General features: G+C 43.6%; 1 protein-coding gene across 2 annotated transcripts; it reads right to left on the bottom strand.

Moving 5' to 3' along the window:
- Positions 1-4,515: 4,515 nt before the first annotated feature.
- Positions 4,516-6,095, bottom strand: LOC119652843 (probable cardiolipin synthase (CMP-forming)). 2 transcript variants are annotated; one of them, XM_038057181.1, is made up of 5 exons: positions 5,934-6,095; positions 5,313-5,860; positions 5,046-5,261; positions 4,844-4,979; positions 4,516-4,788 (listed from the first exon to the last, which is right to left on the bottom strand). In XM_038057181.1, exons 2-5 carry the CDS (start codon positions 5,802-5,804, stop codon positions 4,676-4,678), a joined length of 957 nt encoding a protein of 318 aa, XP_037913109.1. In that variant the 5' UTR covers positions 5,805-5,860; positions 5,934-6,095; the 3' UTR covers positions 4,516-4,675. The 2 variants fall into 2 exon arrangements, with proteins under 2 accessions (XP_037913109.1, XP_037913108.1); XM_038057180.1 differs by having other exon boundaries at positions 5,313-5,831; positions 5,934-6,094.
- Between the last annotated feature and the right edge of the window lie 6,957 nt (positions 6,096-13,052).

The following is a 13,052-nucleotide window of genomic DNA, read 5'->3' as shown; positions in this document are numbered from 1 at the left end:
GTCCGTGAATGGTAACTTATCTCTAGGGAGTAGATCATTATCCTTCATGCACAGCTGAGCAATGCCATCCATCTCTTCCTGGTCAAGGGTGTCCGATAACTCTAGTACCTCCTTTAACTGTGTACTTGTCGGTTTTCTCTTCCTCGACCGCCAAAGTTTACAGTCTGACAAATGCTCAAATTCAGTCCTAAACTCCCGAAGATTAATCTCCTCTTCATTCACAATTATGAGCCAAACACAACGGGATTACTGAAAAATACGCCCAGCACCACTTGCTGTTGGAGGCAAACCCGGGACCGCTTAAATGATACGGACAGTTCTACGGTCCTCTCCTCTCTAGGACCCTACCTAATGTCTCCTTGTTCCGATTCACCTCGTATGGAATTTTTCCTTACTCTCGCTGTTCTGGCACATTCTGATTATGGTTTCCTTAATCCTAACATGCAGCCCCTTCACCACTGGATGACCATCTTCTTGTCTTTCCTTACCTTTCCTTCCTCAAATAACGACCGAAATATTTCCCCTCCGTCATCATCAATAACTTCTTCTGTCCTTTAAGTAGCAACAATATTTGTTTCTACACTCAACAATCAACGTGAACTTCAGTTACTCCTTCCCACTTCGACTTTTGAAAATCTCCCCTCTTGCATCTCACACTTCACCTCATCATACCAAAGGACAGCTTTTACTCGTTTTTTGGTTGATTCTGTTCCGTCAGATATTTGCGCAAAAAGCTCCAAGGATCGTGATCTCGCGTAGCACAGAAGTCACAACGCTGCAACGAACGCAAAAAGACTCCACCTGTATCAATTTTCACTCCTATGCCCGATGTTCAAACTTCCCACAATTGAAACCGTCCACATTTTTTCCTGTCCTACCTGGAGATGGGCCGAAGCTAATCGCAGGGACCTGGCGGGGATCCCGCCCTTCCGCGTTAGACCAAAGTCAATTTTGCGTAGGTGGTACTACGTACCACTATGCTATCGCTATAGGGAGAGGAGAAGAGCGTTATAGAGTCGGTCGCGGTAGTAGCTCCATTTGGGGTGGGAGGAGAAGGACAAATGTTGCCGCTCGCATTATTGGACCTCGACAGTCACTATGCAGGCTCCATGGGTAGCTGATATTTCGCCCCAGTCGCATACAGCGTACTCCCGCGAGAGACTCTATTGACAGCCGCTCAACTACTCCCGAGAAATTGTCCCAATTAGCGGTCATTCAACCATGAAACCCCCAAAAGCCTACAACAGTCGTCCTCATAGTAAACAGCATCCGCTTTTGCTTGCTTCAAAGTTGCAAAGCTTTTACTCAATAGATACCTTCTTGTACCAGAAATACATAAGGGTTCATAAAGCGGGTAAAAGGAGTTGTATGTGTTTTGTTTTTTACAAGAACGTTACGTACACTCTGTTGGATACAATGCAAAAAGAATGAACGAAAAAGGATAAAAAAAATCAAGCCGAATATATCTAACTTTTGGTCAAATCCATGCCACTGCCCAGTGAAGTACGTATATGGTGCTAAAGGTCCCCATACAGAGTACTACCTAGTAATTTTTCTAGTTTTTAATGTTATTATTACGATTTTGTGGTACAGTCCGGATTTCAGTTTTGTATACGAAAATAGGTAAGGTAAGGGTTTTATGTTATCCTTTTTCATGGTTCTTTTTGTATTGTATTTGCAGGGTTTTGTGAACCGCTTTTCACTGAAACTAACCGCACTGTTTCTACACTAATATTATCCAGTCCTAATTGATCGCGCAATTTCATCCTGCGTCACTTCAGATAATTTGGGTGGCGGACCATTTCAAGCTTGTGGTATTGCATCCAAGTCTTCTTTTATGATGATTCCAATCATTTACTGTCCGTGCTAAGTGATATATCTGATTATAGAAATTGAATAGGAAGAATGTGTCCTTCACTTTTATGTGAAATAAAACCTTATTAGAATCGAGTCGATGTCTGTCTAGATAGACAGATGTCACACCCGATTTATTCGGAAACGGCTTTACCGAATGTCACAAAAATTGGTGAGACCGTGTGGTCTATTGCTCCCTTCAAATTCAAAATATGACCTCCAAAAAGTGTAACAGGTGTCGTTCCCAGAACCTATCCAACTGAAAACAGTGGTGTATCTAAATGAAATCTAGGCCCCAAAATACGTTCCACTATCTGCACAAATATAGTTAATAATAGTTTATTAGCATATTTTACAAATTTAGCCGTTAACTCCCCTTAAGTTCATGGTAGAACTGTAAAGTCAAGTTATCAAACTATTATTAACAAAGTTATAGACGATGAAACATTTACATTTTGTGTGAATTTCGTGCCTTTTGAAACGTGTATGACGTCATCATACCATATCAATTTGTCAATACCACAACAAAGTGAGCTCACGTGAATGGAGGTCGCAGGGAAACATTTCGTTTTAGTTTTTTAATCATTTATATATCAATATTAATTACTCCAGAGAAACATATATACATATGTATTTATATGTACATATATGTAAATTAACCTTTGAGGTAGTTCCTAATTCGGATAGATACATTTATACATTGAACAAGAGGTATTCAATGTATGTACTCTATATCTACATCTATATGTCTTTATGCACGAAGTAAATGGAAAATAGGTGATCAATTTATTTAGATACATATATTAGTACACAGTTCGGTAATAAGCAATGTTTGTTTGTTGACTAGGCTGAACCTGACCAATGTGCAAGGCCAGATAAAAGCAGCAGGATCACTTTCAGCACTATTCGACATCCACAACGGTCTACGACAAGGGGATCATCATGCTGGTCCTCGAGAAAGTGATCCGTGATGTTGAGGTAAATGCGAGGGGTACGATCCTTTTTAAGTCCACCCAACTACTGGCTTATGCTAACGATATCGACATCATGAAGAACGATCCGAGACGTACAAACTGCCTTCATACAGATTGAGCAGGCGGTTCGAGATCTCGGGCTGCACATCAATGAAGACAAGACAAAATATATGATGGCAACGTCAGCACCAAAAACCAACCAATCAGCAACATCAAACCGCTCTGGTCAAACGGGAAGAATAAAGATAGGTAACTACAACTTTAACTCCGTTGCTAACTTCTCCTATTTCGAAAGCACAACAGATTACAGCTACCACGATGAAATCCGCGCATGGTTGTTGGCAGCCAACAGAGCCCATTTCAGCTTACAAAAACTGTTTCGCTCGAAACGTCTCACCATAGGGTCAAAGGTCTTACTGTATAAGACTATGATCTTGCCAGTCTTTATGTATTCCTCGGAGACTTGGGTTCTTAGCAAGAAAAATTGTGAACTCTTGGCGCGTTCGAGAGAAGAATCCTCCGAAGAATTTTTGGCCTCCTACATGAGGCTGGACCATTCCGTATCCTACATAACGACGAAATCTATGAGCGATACCGTGACCGTCAGGTTATAGATAAAATCCGGTTTAATAGGTTACGGTGGGTGGGTCACTTAATCCGTATGGATGAGGATGATCCCACCCGGAAAGTCTATAAGGGCAATATCCATGGTGGAAAAAGAAGATGAGGCAGACCCTGCCTGAGATGGAGCGATGGCGGAAGTCAGGACGCCAGACAGCTTTTAGGGATATCGAATTGGTGGACCTCGGTGCAAAACCGGGATGCCTGGAGTTTCTTATTAAGGCAGGCCTAGACCGGATATCGGTTGTTGCTGATGATGATGTTTGTTTAGCGTGAGCATAAAATTCACGTCTGTAATATGTACGTACTTCTTGTAGTTTGAAAAAGTATGAAGGAATATTTTGGTCGTTTGGTCCTATACGATTGGAAAATGTTGCGTAGAAAGTTTCTCACACAAAATGGACACAAAACGTTTACACCCGAAGCCCCAGCTTTCGGTATTCCGACTTGTTTCTTAAGCCTCGCGATAAAATCAGAATTTATCAATTTCAACGTAAATGAAAATGCAGCAACCGAAACAGCTCTTGCTGTGTCAAAAATCAGTGATAAATATCCAAGGAAAGTTCTGAGCCAAAAAAGGAAGGAAGCTTTGCAATATATACCCGAAACCTCGACTAATACTACACATTTGAAATTCACACAATTGATCAAAGGTACAATTTGTATTTTGACTATGATTTGCCACTATTTTTATCAACGCGATCTATTTCAAGTCTACCACACAGATGGTAATAGCCTAAACTGGACATGTGCTGTATGTTGCTCCCGCCCAGTTGTTCCTACAATTCCCTGTTACAATCCTCTCCTCTGGTTCTTTTTCCCTACGCACTCTAGCAAATTTGCATTTTTTATTACAAAATCAGTCACACACTTGCCAGTTGCAGCCAATGAGTCACCTCAGGGTTTTTCCCACTCTTGACCCCATGAGGCTAGAATGTAGTAAAGAATTACTTTGAAAGAGGTGAACTTGTCGACTTAGAGAGACCGAAAAAAACTTATGCGTACACCTAACAAATTTGAGTATTGAGTCTGCGTATTGGTAATTTCTTACATTGAAAACCTCCAATCCAGTTGCTTTCTTTTATAATTTTTATTTTCAATTATAAACAATTCGTTAAAAAACCGCATTTTCCATTTTCAATTTTTTTCACTTTAAATCAGATTAACATTCGGAAAATAGTACATCTACAACATATCGTTCACCACGTAACAAATCGCTGGCGTAACTAGTGTGGCTTCTTTAGGATCTTGTACGTATCTTTCTTGAGAATGTAGCTAAGAGCTGCAGCCACCGTGGTTGCACCGGTTATGTACCAAAGGCCATGCAGGACGGGATGATCTGAGTTTGAAGGGTTAAATAGATTGCATTGTTCCAGAGTGAAATCAGCACCTACCTGCATACATCCAAATGGGAGCACCAAGACTAATACCGATTGTTAGTAGTTGGACTACAGTATTTACTTTGCTAATAAATGTAGGTTCTAATTGGGCAGTAACGTGAGTGGCGTCGAAGTACCGAGTAAACGTTCTCTGGAAAAGAAGTGGTTTCAGTGAAGTTTAGGTTTGCCGCTTTTGCTGTTAACTACGTGTACATACAGGTGGTGGAAGACTGATGTATCGAATAACAAATCCTGCGCCAATTAAAAAGGCATCTCTGAATAAAATCATACCGGACAACCAAATTGGCAGTAAATCGCAATAGCCCATTGATATAACCAACGACCCAATAAGCAGTTTATCCGCCATAGGGTCAATGAAGGAACCAAATTTGCTGGCCTGTTGCGGCCATCGTCTCGCTATCTGCCCGTCAAGCTTAAAAGAAAATTATAAGAGCAAGATTTCCACGCATGAACGGAATCTTACCAGATCTGTTATGCCGGCCGTGATCAGTAGGACCATCGCCAGTTTGTAATCACTTTGAATTATCACGTACCCCAGATACGGTGAGAGGAGGCCGCGTCCGACAGTGAGGAAATTTGGGATTGTAAATATGTTCTCCCTCTCGATAACCTCCCCGACTTTTTCGCGAACCTTCTCCTGAACTCGGGTCTTCGTTTCCTGAAGGTCTTTGACCAAATGCAGTTTCTTCTGCCGGAGGATATCGCGCTTCTGTTCGATGACATTCTGGATTATTTCACGGCCTTTTACTGGATTCACTGTTTGGAAACTTCCCTTTTTGTAGTCGGCGAAAGGACGTTGCGGCGGATATTTGTGGTGACAAAGCAGTGTCGTTTGACACATTATCTGTTTAGAGCTAATGTTTAGCAGGAACCGGTGTCTGCACTGCGCATAGTTCGCAAGAAGCTTAAACACCGGCTGCGGGGTAGCTAACCGTGGCAAAGTGGCAACCACCATTGTAACGGCGCCTCTCCAGCTGTGGAACTGAAAAATGCGAAAAAAATAAAAAGAACCTCAGGCGGAGATTTAAAGTGATGTTTTTGCGCACCAACTCCTTAACCTAACACGGCATGCCCAAAAACTTACTGTGCGCGGCTCGTATCAAAGCGCCTGTAGCCTCCAATCATCTAACGTTTTAGTAACACCAACGCATTTATCTAATTAGTGCACATTTCACGGGTTTACCCCTTAGCCTCTGACTTCCATAAATGACAATATTATCAGGACCCAAATATTTTGATATGAGCGTAAGCTAGGGAATGGCAGATGGTGCTTAGAATGTTGTGGGGGAAAAGCAGATTCCATCTTATATTCAAACCAAATTGAGCCTAGTTGTTTACATCCTCAGGGGTGGATAAATACTTGGAGTCTTTTCAATTCAGGATAAATGTATATTAAAGTTTTTCCTAAAATTTTCTAAAATATTATAAAAAAAGATTTCCTAAATCCATCCTGTAATTTCTAACAAGTCGGAATACCGGAAGTTGGCGTATTCATCTTTCCGTTTTTCCATTCGTAATTAGCTAAAGACCCAAAATATTCTTTCATAATTTTTTTCCAAACTTCAAGTTATACGTATTATACATATTACAGACATCGATATTATGCTCACCATAAGCAAACAAGTATTACCTATTGCCGAATACTATATATATACGTGCTCGTATATAAACTGATCGTACGCATATTTCCGATTTACTTCGAGCAAAAGAGCATGCAAATTTACATACATATACAATACCTATATTGAATAATAATAATCACTGGCCCAACAATCCATATTAGATCAGATCCTTGAAGTAATTCAAGGCTGTAACGTAATACAGTGTAACATTACACTGAAGAAGGCAATGTGATCAGCATTGCACTCGCCCGAGATTATTATCCTGATTTGACTCAGGTACTCATTCACAGCTGAGTCGACTGGTATCCGACATCCAGTCATGATAAACAATTTCCTTTGCCACCAGTGAGATTGGCACCACAACCTCCGGCACGGCAGCCCAGCGCTTTAACCACTTGAGCCATCCGGACGCGTATATTAAATACCGCTGATTTAATGTACAAATATATCTATCTAAATCAGCCCGCAAGCTTCATTTGTATATATATATATTATGTGGTAGTTGGTCTCCCCATGTTTTCGCTCAAGCCACACCCTAATGTTGGCAATGAGCCTATGCGTCCACCGACCTTTCGTAGACTCGTCCCATCTACGAGATGGCTTGGCAAGTGAGTGAGCACTATACCCACAGTAACCACCAGGATATCTTTCTCCGCATTGGGAACCGGGGAGGCAGTCAACGACGCTCTGGAGATGGAAAGGCTAAAGCGGTTGGTTGGTCTATCGGAGCTTTCGATGAGGAGACATTCCTGGCGGCATTGGAGGGAGCCCATGATCCGGATGGAACAGCGGTGGAAAGGGTCACACGGCTGCCTCAGCGAGTAACCGAAGTATGCGACGCTACGATGCCACAACGATGTTTGCACCACGGCAAGAGGCCAAACTACTGGTGGAACACGGAGATCGCTGCCTTGAGATCCTCTTGTCTCCGAGCGAGGAGACTTTCCCACAGGGGAAGGCCGGAGCACCAGGAGCGTGAGGAGGAATGCAGGGACCTGCGAAGCAACCTTAAGAAGGCCGTACGGAGAAGCAAGCGGGATTCCGTGGGGTACAGCCTACCAAGTTGTAATGAACAAGATCCCCGGGCAAAAATCACCTCGAGTGACATGCCTACGGCTCTTGTTGCAAATAATTACAACTTTTCCCCCCAGCAGGTGCAGGATGAAAGAGAACCCCAACTGGCAGCTCAGCAGGATGTCTTCTCGATCCCTGGTGAGACCGAAGAGGAACTTCGGGAAATCTGCAGACGCACTGGGGATAGCAAGGCTCCGGGATTTGACGGAATTCCGAACAACTCTCTGAAGGTGGCGGTCAAGGCCAGACCAAGGTGGTTCGCAAGCACATTCGAATCGTACATGGCGGAAGGGATATTTCCCGCCCAGTGGAAGAGGCAGAAGCTGGTGTTGCTACCGAAGCCCAAAAGCCACATGGTGTGCCCTCTTCATATCGCCCTATTTGTTTCTTAGACACCATGGGGAAGATGTTGGAGAGGGTGATATACAACAGGCTGCTCCCGTTCATCGAGCTTGCGGGTGGTCTTTCAGAGCGAAAATATGGGTTTCGGCGAGCCCGTTCTACGGTCGATGTAGTAGCAAAGGTCGTGGAATGCAATGGTCAAAAGGTCGAAATGCAATGTCCATAGGCATATGCTGTGCTCTGGTGACGCTGGATTTCAAAAATACTTTTAACTCAGCCAATTGGGGCTGGATTAAAGGCGCTTTGGCCAAACTGGGTGTTCTAGCTACTTGGCTCGGCTAATCGAAAGTTACCTTTCGGACAGATTTCTCTGGTACGAGGCGGACGATGGGCCGAAAGAATACATTGTGACAGCAGGTGTGCCTGAAGGTTCTGTATTGAGACCACTGGAACATAATGTACGACGGAGTTCTTGGCTTACGCGTGCCGGAGGAGACAACGCTGATTGGTTTTGCGGAAGACCTGGCGGTAGTTGCAATTGCAAAGCATCCCAAGGATGTGTGAAGCCATTCATACCATCAAGTCATGGTTACGAATGGCCAAGCTAGACTTGGCGGACGAAAAGACGAAGGCGGTCCTCATTACCAACCGTAGGAAAAACAACACAGTTAACATGCGGGTTGGTAATCGTGAGGTCGTCTCAAAATCAATTGTCAAATACCTGGGGGTGATGATCGATGCCAAGCTGAGTTTCATCATCAAGGGAATGATCCCTATAGATCTTCTAGCGAGCGAGGCACACTGGCTCTACGAAAAACGGAAGGCAAATCCAGCCGAGGTGAATGCGGATTTCCGAAAAGCCATCAGGAGAGAATTGTGTGGCAAGTGGCAACAACGGTGGGATAACTCCGACAAGGGCCAGTAGACCCATACATTGATCCCGCGTATCGAGAAATGGGTCGACCGAATGCACGGAGAATTGAATTTCTCTGACACATTTCCTTACGGGACACAGTGGCTATAGGAAGCACTTGCATCGCTTCGAGTTGGACGAATCTTCCAACTGCTCTGAATGTGGTGCTAAACTCAACCCGGAGCACATTATGTTCCATTGCCTCCGATTTCTGCACCAGAAAAGGAGGTTGAAGAGCATCTTGGGGGCGGACATCGAGCCCCCCAACCTGGTGGAAGAAATGTTGAAGTCGGAGGAAAGCTGGATGGCGGTAAATGAAGCAGTAACCGTGTTGCAGGCAAATTTCCTGGAGTTGGATCGAGCTCGAAGGCGACGCGACGGAGACGCGACATGGCCGAGCTGGTATTGCGAAGCAGAGCCTCCCTCGCGAAGTAATATTTCATGGTGGTCCCGCGGGGAGGGGCAGAAAAGTGGGGGTGGTTTTAGTGGGTGCGAATCCCACACATACTACTGCAACCTGGCGCACCAGCGTCTTTGTAAGACTTCCACCTCCATCCATAAAAATATATATATAGTTAAAAAAAGCCCACGGACCCTCTTCCCGCCCAACCGGACCGAGGGGTGACCAACCTAAGGATGGATTGAAGGCAACATTCAAAGGCCCGCATCACAGCGATGATGCGTTTTAACGCAAAGTGTGTGCGACCATGCGAAAATGCATTGCTACATCCCGATTGTCGCAAACACTTCAGCCAATGACGCGGTGGTTCTACACTACAGAGACATGGATCTTGAATCGAAGACAGTGCGAATCAAGACTGAAACCCACTAGGTCAGATTGTTACCGGACAGGACTCTTCGGACTATAGCACAGTTTGCAAGAATAACCGCTTTTTGCATCTCCATGTATAATCCAGCCCTAAGATCGAGCGTTTTCAGCGCTTTATGTAAATTCTGCGGGACTAATCCCGTCGCTGAAATTACCACTGGGACTACTGCTGCCTCTTCTGTAGGCAGCAGGTCCACTTCCTTGCTCGTTTCTTTCACCCTCTATAGGTTCCGCAATTCCTTTGAGGAACTCGGTAAGATTTCCACATGATGTGTTTTCCGAAGTATCCTTTCTTGGTTCCTTCGTGTGCACGTGCACAGATATGCTACCAAGTCTGTTATTGATGAGGCAATTACAACGTCGTTTTTTTTCAGATTTTTCAGCTGGGTAGCATTGACCGAGACCTTTCATTTGACACCCCGCATGACCATATTCGGTGAACAAAAAATGTACGCCGACCCCTCTGGCGTATATAGGGACCCCCTGAAATTCGGCATAGAATGATGTAACTCACTGTATTCGTGAGCGTTCACAGTTCCTACCTTTCCACCAAATTTTGTGTCAATCGCTATAACCGTTTCCGAGAAAAATTGGTATGGCAGGCAGACAGGGACACGGACAGACAGGCCGACAGATAGCAAACCGGTTCTAATAATGTTTTGTTTCACACAAAACCTGTGTAAGATGCGCAATTGGCTTAATCACTTTTTGAGATTTATAGTATTTTGATGGGGGCTATATGGGATTTTGTAGGGAGCCATATGGGGCTTTCATTTGCTGTTGTTGCTTTTTATTCCATTGTAAATTGAATTCATAAGAGAACATATAGTACCATAAAGTTTGATATTAATTTTGCTATTATTAGCAAAGTTATAGCGGCAAATTTGTCTTCTTCGGTTGAATTTATTCTAAAAACTTTTGGAAATGCCAGCACTAGATTGAAGCTAATAGTCTAGAATACATTATGCCATACCTATATAAGCTGAACGTATTCTCTCTGCCTGTAAACTATTAACAAAGTTCTTCAAAACGGTCTCATCTGAAACCCGTTTATTAAATATATTAATTCCAAATAACGAGCTAACCTAGATTGTGAACCGGACAACAGCTAAAGGAGGAGAAGAAAACGACAATTACTTATTACATACACACACCAGCAACGATTATCAAATGTTCAAACCAATGGTGATTACTTTGGTGGATAGTGGATTGTGGGTGGGTGGATTTCGTGAGGTCACAATGGTTAAATGTCCGTTTACAGGATGAGAATCCTGAGCGTTTACAGGATGAGAATCCTGAGATAAGAGATATTTGATTTTTTATTGAGGTATTGTGTGACAAAAATGGGAAGTTTGAAGGAAATTCAACTACTGTTAACAACGCTATAGAGTATGAAAGTTTTGCATTTTATGTGAATTGATTGTACTCTAAGACGTGTATGACGTCATATAAAATGGGTTCATCCGAACGGCAGGAAGTATGTGAATATCTTATTTTTAAATGTTTTAACTTTTTTTTTAGTTATTTGTACATCATCATCATCAACGGCGCAACAACGGGTATCCGCTCTAGGCCTGCCTTAATAAGGAACTCCAGACACCCCGGTTTTGCGCCGAGGTCCACCAATTCGATATTCCTAAAAGCTGTCTGGCGTCCTGACCTACGCCGTTGCTTCATCTTAGGCAGGGTCTGCCTCGTCTTCTTTTTCTACCATAGATATTGCCCTTATAGACTTTCCGGGTTGGATCATCCTCATCCATACGGATTAAGTGACCCGCCCATCGTAACTTATTGAGCCGGATTTTATCCACAACCGGACGGTCATGGTATCGCTCATAGATTTCGTCATTGTGTAGACTACGGAATTGTCCATCCTCATGTAGGGGGCCAAAAATTCTTCGGAGAATTCTTCTCTCGAACGCGGCCAACAGTTCGCAATACATGAGGACTGGCAAGATCATAGTCTTGTACAGTAAGAGCTTTGACCCTATGGTGAAACGTTTCGAGCGGAACTGTCTTTGTAAGCTGAAATAGGCTCTGTTGGCTGACAACAACCGTGCGCGGATTTCATCATCGTAACTGTTATCGGTTGTGATTTTGACCCTAGATAGGAGAAATTGTCAACGGTCTCAAAGTTATATTCTCCTATCCTTATTCTTCTTCGTACTGTTTGGTTCGAAACGTTTCGTCATAGGGTCAAAGTTGTTACTGTACAAGACTATGATCTTGCCAGTCCTTATGTATTCCTCGGAGACCTGGGTTTTTAGCAAAAAAGCTTCGAACTCTTGGCCGCGTTTGAGAGAACAATCCTCTGAAGAATTTTTGGCCCCCTACATGAGGATGGACGATTTCGTAGCCTACATAACGATGAAATCTTTGATCGATACAACGACCGTCTGGTTGTGTATAAAATCCGGTTCGACAGGTTGCGGTGGGCGGGTCACCTAATCCTTATAGATGAGGATGATCCAGCCCGCAAAGTCTATAAACGCAATATCTATGGCAGAAAAAGAAGACGAGGCAGACCATCCATGAGATGGAACGATGGCGTAGGTCAGGACGCCAGATAGCTTTTAGGGATATTGAATTGGTGGACCTCGGCGCAAAACCGGGGTGTCTGGGGTTCCTTATTAAGGCAGGCCTAGACCGGATACTAGTTGTTGCGCCGTTGACGATGATCCTGATGATGAATGAGTGGAGTGAAGCAGGAAGAATGATTACGAAACGAAATCGCCAAGAAGCGCTGGTAATAACAGTAAAAGAGCATCTGTCCTATGCTGTTATTTTACGAAGGGTTAAGGCAGATGCTACGCTAAAGGAGTTGGGCGACAATGTAACGTGAATTAGGCGAACACAAAAAGGAGGAGGGTATCGAGTCTACAGGATCGCTTTTATGACCCTACGTAAATGAGAGTCATCCATCTGAATCTAAATCACTGCCAAGTCGCCTAGGACCTACTAGCACAGAAATTGATGTTGCTATTGTCTGCGAACAATACAAAAGCCTCCATCAAGGCGTTTGGGAAACAGACATAAGTAGAAAGGCTGTGGTGTTGACTTGCGACAATCGAGCCTTGCAGCAAGCAATGAAGCATCACGAATGCGATTTTCTGAGGGTTACGATCGATGACCTCTGCATTTACAGCTGTTATGCCGCTCCAAATATGAGAATCCCAGAATATTGTAACATGCTTGATAGACTAACGACAGACGTCAAAGATTCGAACCCAAAAATTATTGCTGGCGACTTCGACGCTTGGGCACTGGAGTGGGGAAGCCGGGAAACAAATAAAAGGAGAAGAATCCTACTAGAGGTTTTCTCCTGCCTAAACGTCACATTGGCCAATATCGGAAACGTAAACACCTTTAGGTGTGGGGAGCTAGGCTCCGTCGTGCTTCTTACTTTTGTAAGCAATTCATTGG

The sequence above is a fragment of the Hermetia illucens genome, chromosome 3 (assembly GCF_905115235.1).
Source record: "Hermetia illucens chromosome 3, iHerIll2.2.curated.20191125, whole genome shotgun sequence".
In the NCBI taxonomy this organism is placed as follows: Eukaryota; Metazoa; Arthropoda; class Insecta; order Diptera; family Stratiomyidae; genus Hermetia; species Hermetia illucens.
The sequence above is the reverse complement of the archived record's forward strand: the minus strand, read 5'-3'. Positions and strand labels throughout refer to the sequence as shown.

Coding starts and splice junctions, on each gene's coding strand:
- LOC119652843 (XM_038057181.1), bottom strand. CDS start 5,804: ATGGTGGTTGCCACTTTGCCACGGTTAGCTACCCCGCAGCCGGTGTTT. Junction 5,262..5,312: donor CGGCCGGCATAACAGATCTG/GTAAGATTCCGT, acceptor TTTTCTTTTAAG/CTTGACGGGCAGATAGCGAG. Junction 4,789..4,843: donor TCCCATTTGGATGTATGCAG/GTAGGTGCTGAT, acceptor CTTCAAACTCAG/ATCATCCCGTCCTGCATGGC.